At 39.9% G+C, this 19370-nt stretch overlaps 1 protein-coding gene across 2 annotated transcripts in view; it reads left to right on the top strand.

The window, feature by feature from the left end:
- Positions 1-10335, top strand: part of Hs6st3 (heparan sulfate 6-O-sulfotransferase 3) — a 684501-nt gene extending 674166 nt beyond the window's left edge. Inside the window, exons 2-3 of one of the 2 annotated variants that reach the window (XR_013109211.1) lie at positions 3363-6078; positions 7655-10335. Coding sequence is in view for 1 of the 2 variants with exons in the window: in XM_034498270.2 (XP_034354161.1) it covers positions 3363-4071 (709 nt within the window). In the remaining variant the exon portion in view is untranslated. Of the gene's footprint in view, positions 1-3362 lie in introns of both variants that reach the window. The other variant, XM_034498270.2, reaches the window with a different exon arrangement.
- Positions 10336-19370: the final 9035 nt, after the last annotated feature.

Here is a 19370-nt window from a genome sequence, read left to right as displayed (position 1 = left end):
TCTTGTACCATGTTTATAATAGTTACTATAAAATTATTTGCAGAATGAAATCTGCTGTGGGAGAGAAAGGTCAAGCAGTCCCACATTAGGCACAAAGTGAGGTCATCTAATCTCAGGTGCAGGCGAGGAAACCTACTCTGGCTGAAGTTGGTCAACAACGGCTCCCCATGAGCCCTGACACTCAGCTGGAGTCAATGAAACCCACTCTGGGCTGAAACTTGATAAGCCACGGAACCGTGGAAGTCATGTCGTGCAGTTCTTGATTCTTTCCCGATACTTTAGGGCACATTTTTCCACTGGTGCACCATCTCTACACCATGTGAAAAGACCAAGTTATGAAAATGGTGACATGCAATGCCAGGTGCAGGCTGGAGAGCTTGTGGATTTGAGAAATTCTCCTTCTGGAGTTAAAGGGACTGAGGGTTGGTTAAGATTCTGAAGTTTCTTTAGCACATTCTAAACCATTTGGTTTGCCTACTGGTAAGGATCTTCATTGAAAACAGCTCAGACAAAGTATAGCTTAAAAGAAAATACTTTATCAATTATTTCTAAAAATCAGAGCAAAAAAACTCACCTTCAAACTATTTGTTTTTGTTGTTATAGCTGAGTATGTAAAGAGTTTCTATCTAGTTTATCTTGGCCGAGTAAAGTGAGTTCTAAGTTGAATGTTCCTTCCAGAAGCTTTCTTTCTTGTCGTGATATGATGACAAAGAAAGAATTCTCATGGAGTACGGTGATTAAGTCCAAGTTCTCTAACTTACTACCAGTGTCATCTTTGAAGATCTCTTCTCAAATTCTTAGTTTATTCAATGCTAAATAAAAACTAAAAGAATTAGTGCATACTCACATCTGTGTTAGCAGTACTGTGCATCCATCTATCCGTCTATCTATCATCTACCTACCTATCTATCTATATCTATATCTATCTATAATCTATGTATGTATGATCTATCATCTACCTACTTATCTATCACCTATCTATCATCTATGTATGTATGATCTATGATCTACCTATACATATATCATCTATCTATCTATCTAATCTATCTAATCTATTTATCTACCCTGTCTGTATCCATGTCAAACTATCTGCTTACTTTACTTTCAAGCTTTTTCAAAGAGCACACACTAAGACAGATGAAGCTATTACAACTCTCCTCCAGGTGCCAAGCAAAGGGTAGACACACAGCACAATTCTCCTTCCCTTCAGGGTATGGCCACTTTCTGACCACTTGAAGGCATGCCAGGCATTTTACAGTGTTAGTCTACAAAAAAAAAAAAAAAAAAAAAAAAAAAAAAAAGAGAGATTGCATCCTGTCACTTAAGTATGCTTATCTAAATAAAACATCTATCATTGCAGTGCAAGACAAAACTGAAAAAATTTGCAGCAATCTTGAAAGATACTTTGCCTCAGTGGTACAGGAGAGCATGTGACTCGAGTAACATATTTCTGTTACTTGGACATCAGCCTCCTGCCCGTACTTTATCCTTTCCTCACTCACCAAGCACCTCTGGGCTTTGTTGCTTAAAAATTACTAGTTTCTTATTTTCCATGGGTCTGTGGGGTTTCTTTCCATTATCTTCTTTGTTGACACTGAGCTCTTATAAAATGTGACTTCATTTTTGTCTTCTTCTCTCTTCAAAATTTTACAAGCAGTGATGACATTCCCCTACCAAAGGCAATTTGGTGGTAGTTTGTGACAGTGCATCTTACCATGTCTTAGAGTTTCCCCTGATGTGAGGGTCTCCACCTGCAGCCGCGGTGGAGAAGAGTACTGTGACAACTCAGGGAGGCAGAGACATTTCCCAACCTCGCCTATCTTTATTTTTTTTCAATTTTACAGAGTGACAGCCTTTATTTGAAATAAGGCTGGACCTTGTCATTTATGTCTAAATAAGTAATTTCTACAGCTGCTTGATTGCAAGTATTGACAAAATACACATGATGCAGTGGCAGCCAAGATGTGATTTAGCAGATTATCTACTGACTAAGTATCTACCAGCTATTTTCACCTATCATTTATTTATATATCATTTATATCTATATCTACATAGCTATAATCTATTTATCTATCATATATCTATCACATCTAGTTTCCTGTCATGTAACTATCATCTTCCAATAACCTATCTATCACATTTGTGTATCCATTATGCACCTATCACCTATCTTGTAGCTATCTCATCTGTCTATCTATCTATCTACCTACCTATCTATCTATCTCATCTATCTCATCTATCTCATCTATCTATCTATCTATCTATCTATCTATCCATCCTATCTATCTATCTATCTATCACCTATCATGTTTCTATTTGTCATCTATCTATCATGTGTGTGTATGTGTGTGTGTGCATATTCATGTCAAAATATCTGCTTACTTTATTTCAAGCTTCTTCAAAGAGCACACACTAAGACAGATGAAGCTCCTGTGACTGTGTCTTCTCCTCTGGGTTCCAAGCAGAGGGTAGAAACAATGCACAATACTCCTTCCCTTCAGGGCATAGCAGGCTGCTTTCTGACCACTGGGAAGTATGCAAGGCATTGTACTGGGGCTGCCTGAGGTTCTTCCTAGAACATTATGAAACCATATGTGTGTCCCCAGAGAAATCTGAGTTTATATGATTGGCCCTGTATCCCTAGAGCACACCTGTAGTAGTGAGGCAGGACTGAGCTGGGACTGACTTAGGATCAAACTGGGTTCCATGGAAATGCAATGGGAAAAGTAGGGTTTCCGAAATGGAGCTCAGAGGACTCATGTATACCCTGTTCTTGTGCAGAGTCTCTTCTGTGGCTTCTTTGACAAGCAGACCTTCTGAAGCACTTCAAGTGACAAGGGTGTGATGGATACTTAACCTCTCCCTTTCTTGGCTTACAATCTGCGTAACTATGCCATGAGAAAAGATGAAAAAGGATTAGGTTTTGGTCTTGCAATTTTTGGTTCTATGACCTTGTATGTTTCCCATACACACAATACATACAATAGAAAATTTGGTGTAAGGCTCAAATAAAACAGTTAATGGGTAGGACCTTTCCACTTCAGATGGGTGATGCATGTTTACTCTAAATGCAACATATTGAATCCATCAGTATGTATCCAGACTAACTGCTGAGGGAATGAAGGAGTGAATGGAGGATTTTCTTGGCTCCCACCGATCCCTGTCCACTCCAATGGGGTAGAAAAGTCTCCGTAAACTCAGTGCTGACACTTCAAGGGTCATGACAGGAAGACAAGCATGTAGATTCTGTCAGTGCATTTGTCAGTAGAGCCCACCCACTCGGCACTGCTCTAGACGCCAGAGATTCATAATGCCCATATGACTGTTGTCAACCACTGTCCTTCTCTTCTAATCTCTTCCAGGAACTTCTACTACATCACAATGTTGCGCGACCCCGTGTCACGTTACCTGAGTGAATGGAAACATGTCCAGAGAGGGGCCACATGGAAAACCTCTCTCCATATGTGTGATGGAAGGAGCCCCACCCCTGACGAGCTGCCCACCTGCTATCCTGGGGACGACTGGTCTGGGGTCAGCTTGCGAGAGTTCATGGATTGTAGCTACAACCTGGCCAACAACCGTCAAGTGCGCATGCTGGCTGACCTCAGCCTGGTGGGCTGCTACAACTTGACGTTCATGAATGAGAGTGAGCGGAACACCATCCTGCTGCAGAGTGCTAAGAACAACCTAAAGAACATGGCCTTCTTTGGGCTCACTGAATTCCAGAGGAAGACACAGTTTCTCTTTGAGAGGACATTCAACCTTAAGTTCATCTCTCCTTTCACACAGTTCAACATCACGAGGGCTTCCAACGTGGACATCAACGATGGAGCCCGTCAGCACATCGAGGAGCTGAATTTTCTGGACATGCAGCTTTATGAGTATGCAAAAGATCTCTTCCAGCAACGCTACCATCACACCAAACAGCTAGAGCACCAGAGGGACCGCCAAAAGAGGAGGGAGGAGCGGAGGCTGCAGCGAGAGCACAGAGCACATAGGTGGCCCAAAGAGGAGAGGGCCATAGAGGGGACTGTCACTGAGGACTACAACAGCCAGGTGGTTAGATGGTGACCCTCTGCCTGCTCCTGTTTATGAAGGGAGATAAGCAGGCACCTCCTCCCTCTCTTGGATTACTTTGGAGAAGCTGGGCCATGATGAGGACCTTTGGCTTTATGTGACTTAGTCTGGACACCCGCTTCCTCTTTGTCTTCATTTTCAATCCAGCTGGAGATTTTTCCATCTTGCCCTCCTTCTTTTCTAGACATTTTCTGATCACTGATATTAAGTGGGGGTGGAAATATATCCACCAGACCACCGTACAGGGGGTCAGGAAAGAGGCTTCAGAAAGGAGAAAGTCTGTAGTATCTTTGCCACTCCCAATGGGTCAGTTTGGGAACCTAGAACCCACAGAAGCACACAAGAAAACCAAAACCATGGTTTGGATGCTCTACTGGATGCAGCGTGTTTCACCCAGTAGAACTTTGGTCTGTTTATAGAAAGAGAGAAAGATCCTTTGTCTTTTTATGACCCTGTTACCCAGTTTTGAACTTGGGAACCATTCACATGAGGTTTACATCATGAATAGCAGGGTTTGTCTCTACAGTTGTGTTTAAACAAAATTACCGTAATATTGACCATAGCTAGAGAGCACTAGACTACAGCCTCTGAGATTAAAGCCCTAAGTCACATGTCCACTCTACCTTTTAGGGCACAAGGACTGGACACAAGGCAGGGCTGGCTGGTTGTGGCCCTGAGAAATGAATCCTGGTGGGCCATATTCAGGAATATACTCCTTTAGTAATGACCAAGGAGATTGTACTTTACTACTGTTGATGTTCCAGATAAAGAATAATAAAAAACAAATTAAAAGAGTGAGCTCAAGGAAACTGGGAGAAACCCTCCATTTTAAAACTAGCTTTAGGACCTTAGCTGTTGAAAGAATGGTAAACTTTTGCCTTTGTGGAGCAGATACCTTCTCATCCAGGTTTGGAATTCTGCTATCACAAAAGATGTTGTCAAAGAACTTGGCTTAAAAGACAGGAGCTAAAACAATGAGTACATGTAACACATCCCAGGTCAATAAAAGAATGGGGTAAGAACATTTAGCACGGCATCCACGAGACCATTACATCAGGGGTTCAGAAGGATGCCGCACCTGATATTTGCAGAGTCTCTAAACCTCTATCTTCCTGCATGATTATTGCCTGTTCTATGGTTACAACCGGAAAACCAAGCTACAGTGCACAAAACTGGACCAAAAATATGCTGAATTGCCCTAGGCTCCTTGGTTTTACCCTTTCAATCCCCAGCAGCAATCACTTCTCTGGAAAGGAATAAGGAGAGGGGATAGAAAAGACTTCAGCTCACATTCACCCGGAAGATCAGAGAGGGTAGAAGTTTTACAATACAGTGATAAGATCAATCCTTTTAAGCAGCCAAAGGCCAAAGGCTTGAGACCCCTAAATCAGATCCAAAACCCTATTTCATTGATGTCCTACACATTTGATGTTTAAGCCAGCTTTACATAAGCCACTTCTTAGCCTTCAGAATGCTTTCTCTGGGGTTGAAAAGTCATCATGCCCCAGTATCTATGGAGTGCCTAATGCAGGGGAGCCAGCATCTCTTGTAGATTCCAGTGGAGAAGTGGCTCTGATATCCCTCTCACTGTGATCGGTATCCACTGTATGGCAGGAAATGACATCACTGGATGGCCTTCTTATGTCATGTTTAAGAGAATCCCCTTGCTGCACTGTCAATATAATATTATAATATTATATAATATTATATTATAATATAATATTCAGACTAACCAGGTAGATATTGCTACTCTTCATTATATAGCTGAGAAAATGAAGGCCACAGATGGAATGAGATTTCCATGGAGATCACAAGATAGACCTGACTGTCCACACAGCACATGATCCATAGCTACGCTGTGCTTCACATGTAGTGTAGGTCTCCCTGCCATTTATATCAGGAGCCAGATGTTATTAGTCTGAAGTATTTGTCCCCGATCCACAAAGGTGGCATAAAGAGATGAGACTACACTTGCAGTGATCCAGAGCCCTTCTCCTCAGGGTAAGTCTCCCCTCATCTCCATCACACTGTGAGAAGGAGGGATGGATGACTTCTTTGGCAACTGTAATTTTTGAGCTACACACAGATGTAAATTCGAAGTGGACAATTAACTGTGGCTATTCAGTTAGCAGAGATGAGACCTCTCAAAACATATGCCTGTCTCTTCATGATGACATCAAAGCCCCTGGAAGAGCAGGGAGGGAAGGGGTCAGCAGGCATGGATGAGATCACATTCAGCTGTTAAGATCCAATGGTCTGCCACAAAGAGAAACTTAAAAATTGTGCCACTTCCATCAATTATGTGTGTGATAACACACACACACACACACATACACACACACGCACACACACACATACACACACTCACACCTTCAGTATTTTTTCAAATGGAAAATCAAAACAGGCTAGAAAGCATCAGATAGATTCTTTTATATTTACTGTACATTTTGGCAAAGACTTCTTAGGGGAAGCTCCTGCTACCTTCACACTATTCCTCTGGCTCCTTGGGGCTTATATCAGAAGGTTTGCTGAGACCTCACTGCTAGCTACACAAGGTATATGGCCTTCCTTCCAGTTGAGAGCAGAGAACAAGATGACATGAGAAAGAGACACCATCTCCATGTTGCCCTCAGGCCAGTGCTAAGTGAACTGGAAAGACCAGCATGGCCCCCTCTCCCATGTGACTCCACTTGGGAGCATCACAGTTGTCATGTCTCCAGCATCCTGCATTGGTAGAAATGGAGAGGTGGGATGTAGTGTGTTCTCTGGAGACTGAATGTTCAGCTCCACGCTGGGTGCTGCTGCAGACAGCAATGACAGTGGCAGTCCCAGGAAGATAAGGATGCATGGGAAGCCTAAGGTCCCAAAACACATCAACTCTAACTGCATAGATTCCCAAAGCCTTAGAAGAGGAAGAACGATCCTCAGGTTACCCTACTTCCTATGACTCCATCAGTTCCCAGCCAGGCATTTCCTCTCTCCCTTCTCTTGGCAGAAGCAGCACAAAAAAATGGATTGCAGAATGTGTGTGTGTGTGTGTGTGTGTGTGTGTGTGTGTGTGTGTGTGTGTCATATATATGGTGTGTTTGTGTTTCTCTGTTCACATTTTGGGGAGGTATAAGGGCATGTTTACATATTATGAAATTTCATATGTGTGTCTGTATGCCTGTTCACATTTTTATAGTGTGTGTGGTGTGTTTGAGTGTGTGTGTGTGTATGTTTGTGTGTGCGTGCGAATGCTCATGCGTGCGTGCATGCCTGTGTGTGTGTGTGTGTGTGTGTGTGTGTGATACACATTTTGTTATGGACTAAGACAGACACTTTTTGGTCTCCTTCTGGTTTCCTGGAAGCCTACTTTTAATATTGGAGAAAATAACTGATAACATTACCAATCAATGTTGACAACACTTAAGGAAAATTATAAGTTACTGAAAAATCTGAAGATGTTTCTCTATCAAAAACTTATTCAAAAGTTTGAAGTAAAAATTTTCATTTATTCAGATCATTAACACAACAGTTTTAAAAGTCTGAACAGAGAGAAAACTAATACTCTCTTATTGTTTCTTCATCCTAACAGGGCATCCACTTTCTGGCCCATGGTGGCTGCTGTAGCTACAGCCATCTTATCTTCACTTCAGATAGTGGAGTTGAAGCAGAGGGAATCACAGATATTGCTTACAGTCATGTCTCACTGGCTAGAATCTAAACATTAGCCACCTAGCTGCAGAGAAAACTAGTGTATTTATTATTCACTGACAGCTGTCTTGATAACTATGGGAGCTCTATTGTTAGAGAAACAATGGGAAATTAATGCTGAATTTAAAAACCTATTAGTCCATAAGTGTAAAAAGGAAATTAAAAAACCCAAGTCCTTTCAATGCCAGATATTTTCTCATCAACTTGACATAGGATGAGATTGAAATTTGCTGTGTCAGCATTTAATGTTGTTAAGACATTTCTGTGTGGTATCTCGTCTGGGCTGCCTACATCCTGATAGACTGGCTGGCATTTTCATTCTCTTACATTTGACCATTTGGAAGGGGGATTCAGATGCTGAAAGAATTCTCTGCTCTCGTTCATTTACAAGAAAGTTGCTCAGAGCCCCTGGTCTCTCAGCCTCAGAGCTTTTCCCACTACTGCATGCTGCCTGGCATCAGTACTGGGACTGAGAATTGCAAGAATATGAAATCTAAATCTTTATTGATTTCTGTCTTTTTTTTTCCAACTCGTTGTAGAGCTGCAGAGACCTAGAGAATGCCATGGGCCAGTCCCGTGTGCTCTCAGCTCTGCCCCCAGTGACGGGGCCTCTCACTAGAATGAAATGTTCAGACGGAGTGTAGTAAAGGGGAGTCTGACAACGCCACATGAAATTCAGGGGAGACACTCAAATACCTCTATCTGGATGCCAACACTATCCCACACCCAAACGACCCAATATGCAGACTGGGGGGATGAGCATACCACCCAATGGGGCACTCAGCCTTCAAGAAGCTCACAATCAGTAGCTGCCCATTAGGAAAGCTTAAGGGACAGTCAATAGGAACTCTGCTCACGAAATGACGCCTTCCCTCTACTTCCCCGAATTGCTGGTGTTTCATCAGCCTCACATTGTTACAGTTCTTATATATTTTATTTGGTATTCACTGGATTCCTCTGCCCATTAATGGAGAGAGGAAGTGCTTTAAGCTGTAATAAATAAGCAGCTTCACTCAGATTATCAGATTTCTTCCCAGACTCTGGACTATAGCGCAACTATAGAAGAAAGTAGGGTTGTGAGTGGCAGATTACCCAAGGAGAGAAAGATGACGGTTAAAATACATGCCAGGCCATGGTGTAATATAGAAACACGGTGAAGATGCAGCTTTTGTCCTCAGGATGAAGGGCAGCCCTGAAACACATGACTACATTCTTCTAGCCATTTAGTAAAACACAAAGAGGGATGTGACCCATGAGGTAGGATCAGAGCCTCAGGTAAACTTCAGGGTCTGAAGACTGGGGCAGGGGAGTTGAACTAAATGGAGATCTGCGTTGGACACCGGCAAGAGTACACTGATGTGATCATAGCTGTTGTTCTAGAATTTCCTTTTCCATCATTATTGTGCCTCTGCTTGTCACCAGAACTTCACCTGAAATGCCTCCAGGCTGGGTAGCTGGGCTGGATGCAGCTGCTGGCTCTGCCTACTTCATAACTTCTGGGGAGCATCCAGTGGTTCCTTCTTCAACACTTTTGGCTTCCCTTTTTATACTGCTCTGTGTCTACTGGACACTAGCCGACGTCAGCTCTGTTCTCGTCATATTCACCAGGACACATCTGAATAAATTCTCTGAAACCGAATGAGCCCTCCTGGGCAAATAGGGCCATTCTGAGTTTTGTAGCCTCTCAGATAGAATACCCATGGGCCCATTTCACAATCTACTGACAGAACTGACCTCCCCTGCAGAGGTGCTGAGAATCCTGAGGACTGGCTTGTTGTGAACACCAGCAAGGCTTGCAACCCTCTGCACTTCTAGATGAGGACTGTGGTAGCCGGATGGAATGCTGAATCTGCAGACACAGACATGCAGGTTTTTCTGGAGCCAGCCTTCTCCAATCTCCACTGGAAAGACTGCAAGTGTCTATCTTTGGCACACTGATGGGGACTCCCTAAGATCTATGCTCTGTCTCACTGTGGAAACTCATGACAGGCCAGAGATCAGGGCTACAAATCCTCAGCTCTTGCTGGGAAAACATTGTCCTGACAAGCAGCTTTGTGTGACTTAGTCATGACTACACATCCTCCATCCCTTGTCATGCTTTGTTTGAATCATGTGGCCATGATTTTTCTCCCAGAAGTACTTTCTGAATTTTGCTTGCATTTTCTTCTCCTTCCTCCTCCTCTCCTCCTCCTCTTTTTCTTCCTCCTCCTCCTCTTCTTCCTCCTCCTCTTCTTCCTCCTCCTTCTCCTCTTTCTTCATCTTTTTTAATGTATCAAATCAATGTTAGAAAAAATTGAAATCTTTATCTGGTACCCCATTTTAGATGTAAGATAGTCATTCAATAGATACAAATTATTTCTCCTAGCAGTTGTTTTTTGTTTGTTTGTTTGTTTGTTTCTGTGCAGTATGTATGAACTTGGTTATTAGGAGACTATATTGTGACATTATCAATCCTTATTGCTATTTAAAAATGATAGTTTGTAGAACTGAGGATTCCCATTGATGTGAAGCACAAGTTAATGAATAAGTTAACATATTAAACTGTTGTGATGTCAAGAACAATTCTTTTCCATGGTGTTTTTGTCAGACTTTGATACAAAATTTAAAATAAAAGTTAAATACTTCAAGAGATTTAGGGAAATCGAATCTACAAGATCAGCTTAGTCAAACTCTGGAAAATCATGCTATGGGTATAAATGTGGTTATTGAATGTGAAACAGTAAAAGCCATAAAAGACAAGGAATATGAGCACTGAAGCCATTTAGAGTCTGTGAGGTCAGGGACCTTTTCACAGGCTCTCAAACACATCAACTTCTAAAACTGTGCTTTTCTGCATAACCCTTCTGAGTACCTTAAAATTGGCCACAAAACATGGAATGCCACCTGCTGTGGGAAAGAGCTGAGATAAAGGCTAGAGGAGGTAAGATAGAAGCTAATGCAGGGAAAGGCGTGTATTAGAGGACCTGTGGAGCCCACCAAATAGAAGGGAAAGAAAGACAATAGGAAGCCAGAGTAGAAGAAAAACAAAAATGGTGGCCAATGCCATCCTCTCCACGCCACACGTTTAAACTTTGCTGTAATTGAATGTCGAAATAATAAATAAATAAATAAATAAATAACTCCTTTAATATATCAAGGAGGGGAATTCCAGAGCAGAAAAATTCCCCTTGCATACCAGCCCCTCAAGTAGCACATTTATTTTCTTTTTCTTCCATGGAAGTTGAAACTGCAGTTTTCTGTATATGGGTGAGAATTTTTATTCATCAGAAAATGTTTTTTGACCAAATTTCTCTCTAGTGGGAATCATACAAAGGGAGAACTTGACTGTCTAAGAACTGTAAAAACCTCAAGATCCAATCCAGAAAACAGTGAGAATAAACACATGTAATCTCAAGCCCTTGGAACACAGAATCATACACTGACAGGCACACATATGTGGAGACACAGAGATGTACACACAGATACATGCATACTCATAGCTCTCTCTCTCTCTCTCTCTCTCTCTCTCTCTCTCTCTCTCTCTCTCTCACACACACACACACACACACACACACACACACACACAAGACAGGGGGTCTTTTACAGACTTCCAAGGAAAACCTAATCTAAGAGAAAAACCTAGAAACCTTAAGGTTTACGTCCTTCATTTATCTTAGAAATACACTAGTCTCCCACCACGTAACCCTTATCCTAGAAACTATGATCAGAGAGTCCAAGTAGGTGAAGATTAGACATACATCTCATTTGTATTGTAGATCTCAATGATCTACTTTCACTTTTAATTTTTCATTGTTGTTGACTACATTCTTTTCAGATAGGCTCTGGCTGTGTACCCTAGGCTAGTGCGGAATTCTAGGCACTCCCCCTGTCTTGACCTCCCCCAACAAAGTACTGGGATTTCAGGGACACAAGACAACACCCAACTCATCTTTTATTTTCATTTAAATGAGGCACCTTACAGTTTCTCTTTGACATTTCAAAATTGTCACACCACTACTTGGTCTTTGGGACTATTATTATTTAAAATAAGAATTAGTTGAGCCCAGCACCAAGATACAAGTGCAATGGGACTGACAGTTGTGATGCCTACTATAATTTCAACACGAGTGAGCAAGAATACCCAGAGTATTAGAAATCTAGGTAAATCTGTAGATTTGTCTGTGACGTGCTTCTAAAGAGGATTAACTAAGCCAAGATCCACCCAAAATGTGAGTGTCAACATCTCGTGGGCTCAGGTCTCAGGATGAACAAGAAGTGAAAAAGGAAAAGATGTCTGAGTACCATCTAAGTGTAATTTCTTTACTCCTTAATCCACCCAGAGGTACACAGGCTGGTCACACTCCTGCTGGGACAGGTAAGAGCCACTCCAGAGGTCATGCCTTTCCCGTCACGATGGGCTGCACCTTCAAACCACCAACCAAAAAGAATCCTCCCTCCTTTAAGTTGCCGTTGGTCATGTACTTTGTCAGAGCAATGAGAAGTGCAGCTAAGACAGCCAGGAGACTAATGGGCTGATAGTATACATGGCAAACAACATATGTGTGTGTGTGTGTGTGTGTGTGTGTGTGTGTGTGTGTGTGTGTGTGTGTATGAATACTCTGCACATGATGATTCATATCCCAGGCAAGGTAAAACAGGTGCAAGATTTCATCACTCTGCTTGGAATGACATACAAATTAAATCTAATAAAGTATTTATCTCTGGAATATTTCCATTCATATTTTTCATTAGGTAAATGTGTTCTTCAACAATTTCATGTGTGTGTGTGAGATGCATTATGGGTATTCTCATACCCCTCCCCAGTCCCATTGTCTCCTCTCTTCCCTATCCAACCTCCTCTTCCTCCTTATAAATGCCTTTTTTACATTCACAATTTTTTATTTTGTTTTATGACCCACTGAAGTTAGATAGAGTCACATGTAGGACCATGGGTTTAGAATTGTCCTTTGGGGCCTTGTGGGCCTACAACCAAAGACAATGGCTGCTCCTTTCCCAAAACCACCCAGTAACCAGTGGTTCAACCTCATTATGCTGTCCCTGGCCCATGCCTGACTGCAGACAGGCCCTATCTTATGCAGATCCAGTAGAGGCCACTTCAGTTCCCAATGAGACCATGACTTCAACATGTTCCATGCCCCCCAGAATAGCATCTCTTAGCCCCTTTTCCTATCTTCTAGATCTTAGATACTTTTGCATCCCCTTTCTACAATGGTATTTGAGTATTAGAGAAGGCAGACTCAATACTAGGGCTTCTCCCTTGAGCACCTATGAGTCTCTACATTCACTGTTGTTCATTACAAAGAGACACTTCTCCAATTAAGACATAAAAGAACATTCATGTATGGGTATAAATATTTAAAAAGGAAGCTTAGTGTTGTTTTAATTTAGCAAAAAGTAGTAAGTTCAATCTAGGGTCCACTTTTTAGGGATGGGTTTTCGACTGGATTTATGGTAGTAGTCATGAATTTCTTTTTGTAGGATGGGCACACATCCATTTAGAGACTAGCTGGTTACCTCTGTGACATTTATATCATTATTATATCTCTGAGAGATTCCTTCCTGGCAGCTTAGCATGGTAGTTTGTAGATTTCATAACTGAGTAAGGCCAATGATATCTATTCTCCTCCTTCAAATATTTCTTATACAACTTTTAATTTTTGGACTATATTGAGTTTCCTTCAGAGCTTTGCATGTGATGTATTCTTGTAAAGTATTCAAGGATGCCTGGAAATAATATCTATTATCATATTACCTTACTAAGTTATACACAGAGTCACCTAGTATACATACACATATATAAAGGAGAACCTTAGGCACTATGAAAGACAGCCACCAGGGTCAATGTTTACAGTTCAGTTACAGCTTGATTTCTTTATATATTGTTACAAAGCTATATAGTGTAGTAGGGTGATAAATAGTTCTAGACTATTTATCACTCTGAAGGCATTGGAAATTCGGAAAATGAAACTTAAGTCTCATGCAACTTTATTCAGAGCATCAGACAATTTTATACTCTGAGGGCTAAGAAAAGTCACCTGAGTAAAGTTCTCCTAAGTTCAAGCTACATATAATCACAAGGACAAGCTGCACATGGCAAAAACATGTTTTTCCATAGAGGCTTATAAACAAATAACAATAGCCAGGGTCATCTAAACTGAAGTCTGTCCTATCTGCTGCATCTGGGAGAGACACAAAGGCACATTCCAAGAACAATTCCATGGTTTTGAAGAAACTGGCATCACAAGATTCTTGTCTTGTTTTCTTAAAGTTTTCTCACAAGCACTCAGAATTTTCCTCACACAGCTTCATCCTTGGATTGTGCTTTGACACTAGACAATATTGCTATATTTCTGAAGACACCAGTATTTGTGAGTTCCATCAACAATAAGTAACTAAAAAACATGACATATAAAATAGCACACTATTCCATTCTTGGACTGTGTTCTGACACTAAACAATACTGAACATTACTGAAGATACTATTTAATATTTGTGTGTTCCATCAACTATGAGTGACTGAAATCCATGGAACACAAACTAGTGATAAGATGGCTTATTATTGTTCCAAAAATAGCATTGAAAAAATGTCAGATTTATTGAAAATTTGTCAGTATGATTATATAGAATATAAATTTGTGAACCAATAAAAACAAAATAATCCAATGTAACTTTTTTATAAACAATGTTAATTTTTATGATTTTAGATAATTTGGAAAATACAAGGTATTTAGAATCCATACATTATAGAGTCTTAGATTGTTTTGATCTACTTCCAAATTTTTATGCAGTAGCAATTACAGTAACATTTTAAATAATATGTGTCTTGGGAAATTGGCATCATATAATTCATGCAGTGGAAATGCATATATTAAGGGATTAACCATGATATAAAATATAATTTTAATCAATGCATGGAATTTCACTATTCTTACATCTTTTAGTAGTTGTCAGTTCTAATTTTCCAGAATATTGGTGTCAGTGAAATGAACATATTTATACTTATGGAGCATCTATATGTTTTGTTGTTGTTACTAAATAGTCTGGGTTGGCCTGGAAATCATTATACAGCACAAGCTGGCCTCAGACTCACGCAATCTTACTACCTCAGCCTTGAAAACATGACTGCATGCATCTGTCACCATACCCAGTGTATCCGTATTATAAATGTTCTACAGAGAAGACAGTGGGCTGCTTTGGTAGGAACTTTCAAAAACTTGTAAAGAAAATATACAACATTGTCAAAATAAAAAGACGTGTGAGAAAAAAAATAAAAAGAGCTACCCTTATATAAAAGAAAATAAACATGTATCACTCCAGAGCCTCCTCCTTCCCCAGGAGTGATGGTCTCATCGAGCATTCCCAAGATGACTATTGACTGGTGTTTCTCAGGTGAGTCTCTATTAAGCTTTGTCCTCAAACAGAGAGACACTGTCCCCCACACAATTATCATACGCTGGGGACTCAGGCCACAGTAAAAAAAACTTCCATAATAGTAGAGTCCATGTCTTTTATCAAAACCACTTCCAGAAGATTAACTTAGCTTTAAAATGTTTAAAGGAGCAACTGATAATTCTGTTGGAAGCATCCCAGTCCCCCTGCTTCCTTGCTGTTCTTTTTCCTGCCCTTGGGTCTCCCCAACAGTCATCCCTGTCCCCCTGTGTCTTTGCTGGACTTTATCCTGCCCTTGGGACTCCCCAACAGTCATTCCTGTTCCCCTGTGTCTTTGCTGGACTTTATCGTGCCCTTGGGACTCCCCAACAGTCTTCCCTGTCCCCCTGTGTCTTTGCTGGACTTTATCGTGCCCTTGGGGCTCCCCAACAGTCATCCCTGTCCCCCTGTGTCTTTGCTGGACTTTATCGTGCCCTTGGGGCTCCCCAACAGTCTTCCCTGTCCCCCTGTGTCTTTGCTGGACTTTATCCTGCCCTTGGGAGTCCCCAACAGTCTTCCCTGTCCTCCTGTGTCTTTGCTGTCCTTTTTCCTGTCCCTCAGTCTCCCCAACAGTCATGCCTGTCCCCATTTGTCTTTGTTGGACTTTATCCTGCCCTTGGGGCTCCCCAACAGTCATCCTTGTCCCCCTGCCTCCTTGCTGTACTTTCTCCTGCCCCGGGGGCTGCCCAACAGCTTTCCACTTGTTCTTCATCCTCTCTCTCCTCTGCTTGTCTTATTCACTCTGACTCTTCTGCACTGCACTAGCATGGCCTCTGTAGCCTCTGCCTGAGTTTTCTCTTTGTTCTAGGGCTTACAACTGGCCTTTGTCTTCTAGACTCAGCTATGTTTTAAGGCCTTATTTTCACATATTTTATCCAACATTATCATTGTGTATGGCTCAGTGAGGTTAGCTCAGTGGGTCAAGTTACCAGAAAAGTGGCTCCTCTTACATTTTTAATCGTTTCTTTGAGTTTTTGTTGTCTGGATTTCAATACATTTTTTTTTCCATTTCTAGTTAACTGTCAAGTATTTTTTAAAGTTGTTTCATCTTTTTCTCATAAAACATTCTCTTATTCACTCCTTTTAATGTCATTTTCATTTTACTATTCATATATATATATGAATATATGTATCTATTATTATATGTATGTATATATTTACATATGTATATATTATTCATAAACATTTCATTTTAATATTCATATGTATAGTAAGAGATGTTTTTCTTGTTTCATATCTATGTTTTCCCTTTAAAACAATTTATTGTTAATGTACATTCCTCGTATGAACTTATGAACTTCAGAATGACATTGTTTCTTGAGTCTGTCTTACTTCCTGACACACCCCTCTACATTACCCTCTCCTGTCCACCCTTCCTTCTTCTAGTGGGCCTTAGCATTTTTGAAAGCATTCAGATCACATATACATGAGTGCGTGTGCATGAAGTAATCTAGGTTCTATTTATTAGAAAAAAAAATGTGTGTTATTTGTCATTCCAGACCTGACATATTTTGTGTAATATCAGGATTAACAATTCCACACATTGTGTCCTGCAAATGACATTATTTCTTTCTGCTTTATATTTTTGTAAAACTTGGTTTTCCTTATCCATACATCTAATGATAGACATCTAGACTGGATCCATAGCTTGGATAATTAAGGTAAACACAACTTTCCTGGATACAAGGCACGTGGCTTTGCCATATGCTGGCCTAGACTCCCTGGGAATATTCCAGACAACGGTATAGTGAGAGCACTTCCTGGCTCTGATTTTAGTTTTCTGACAGATATTCATACTGATTTCCATAATGGAAGCATTGAGTTGATCTTACATTGGATTTCTCAGCTTAATAGTCTTCAATTTCTGTCTAGTTTTTAATTTCAGTTTTAAATCTCCATTTCAAATATCTCTTATCAACTATAGCCTTGTATATTTTTGTTAGCATTTTTAAAATTCATTTTCTGTTAAAGTTTATCCCAGTATGTGGTGTTGTTATTGTTGGCCATTCTTTTCCTTTATTTTGAAACAAAATTGTTCTGGTTTTGGTTTTATTACTTTTAACCAATACATTGGGTTCAAATATCTCTACTTATAAAACTTTTATTTTTGGACTTTGAGTTTCCTTCAGAGCTTTGCATGTGATGTATTTTTGTAAACTATCCAAGGATGCCTGGAAATAATATCTATTATCATCTTACCTTACTAAGTTATACACAGACTCACCTAATATACATACACATATATAAAGTTACATAGTCTATAATAGTATATTATACATCTTTCTAGCCAATCTTTTTAATTCTACTAGTATCAATGATAAGAATACGTTTATTTGTGTATGTAAATGAACCTTATAGGAGACAGAGATGTCACAGCTATAATTGAGAATCTACTGATTAATGACCATTTTTATCTTACATGTTTGATTACTTGTTGGTGTTCATTACTTCTACAACATTTATTAATGAAACTACCTTTCTCAATATAAAATTATATTCTGTAACCTCTTACACCGTTTTATCTTAAATTCTCTGTATTATCATTATTATTATATTACTATTATGTTACAATGTTGAGAATCAAAGAAGGGCCTTGTACATATAGTAAGTCAATTTTCTATCACTGAACTACACACAATTTTAGTTTTATTTTAAACATTTCTTACTATATGATGAACATATAGTTTAATTTTCTTCACATAATATGTAACTTTGTCTTTTAGTTTGAAATTTATTACAATTATCTATGTAATTATTGATAATTACTATGATTTTTAGATGAATGGCTTTCTGTGTTTTTTTTTTTTCAGTTTTATTTTCTGTTATGATAGGCAATGATTTCCTTGGAATCAATGTTATGAATCCAACACATCAGGTTGATTTTCATGTGATTTGAAGATGCATAGATGTATATGCTATGGTCTTCCTACTTCTAATTGTATATCTGTAATAGTATTTGTACATTCCGAGTAATCTGTGATTTTAGATTCATTACATTCATTCATTATTACAGATATATATATATATATATGTGTGTGTGTGTGTGTGTGTGTGTGATATATATGTATACACACATACACACACACATATATATGTGTATATATATATATATATATATATATATATATATATATATGTTATATTATGCTCCTTAACACCGTATCTGTAGCAAAGGGAGGTAGCATAGGGAATGATCAGCAACTGGCGTCTGTCACCCTAAGCCAGAACAATTTTCAAAGTCAAAGTTCTCAGTTCTGGGAAATGCTTGCTTGTGTCTGATCATTTAAATTATTCAAACAGTTGTTGCATGTGAAATAAGAAGACATGAAGATGAAGAGGGAATTAAGACCTCACAAATTAGTGTTTGAAAGCCTCGGAGATGGCTTGCTTTCAGGATGTCAGCAGTTCCTATGAATAATGTTTGTTCAGTGGGAGGAAAATAATAAAGAGATGAAAATTTTATCAGAACTACAGAAATGCAACTGTTTCCAAGGTTAATTTATGACCAGCTAAACTCATTGTAGTACATGCAAAGGAAATGAAGAAGAAATCTTTGGGAATAGATAACATGGTTTTTTTTTCTTAATTGAAGAATATAATTTTAAACTATTTCTGAGTAAGATCACTAGCAGCTTCAACATCAAGGTGCCAATGGATATAGCACCAGGACAGAAAGTTATTTCCTGGGCAGGAGAGATAGTGACTTTAAAAATCCAGTGCACTTCCTTTATCGAGGGCACTGCCAGGTGCTAATGTCCTCCTTGCCTGTCTCCCTACAGGTGTTAGATGACAAGAAGTCATTAAATCCTTGCAAATCAGGGCATCACTCCCAGGAAGCCTGCCAGTTAAGTTTCAAGCAGAAGCTCATATAACCGTTCTTCTGAGAAGCCACTGGTAATAATTACTTCCGTATGTACGGCTGTGAGTCACAGCCTATGATCCCTTGCAGCTCGCAACCTGAATACAAAAACAGGACACAAGTGTGAGCTCAGACTTTGTTAATGTCTTCATTTTCTTCACTGTCTAAGATAGGCTGCCATCCTCAAATGAGATTAAACAATAAAGACGTGTGGTGCCTTCCGGTATCGTGCCATGATGCCAAACAGCTTGGTGCTATCACGTATGGTGACTTCTGGTGTTGCGCCATGATGCCACACACCTTGGCTCTA

Source organism: Arvicanthis niloticus, chromosome 3 (genome assembly GCF_011762505.2).
Source record: "Arvicanthis niloticus isolate mArvNil1 chromosome 3, mArvNil1.pat.X, whole genome shotgun sequence".
NCBI lineage: Eukaryota > Metazoa > Chordata > Mammalia > Rodentia > Muridae > Arvicanthis > Arvicanthis niloticus.
Note: the sequence above shows the minus strand (reverse complement) of the source record. Positions and strands in the feature narration are given on the sequence as shown.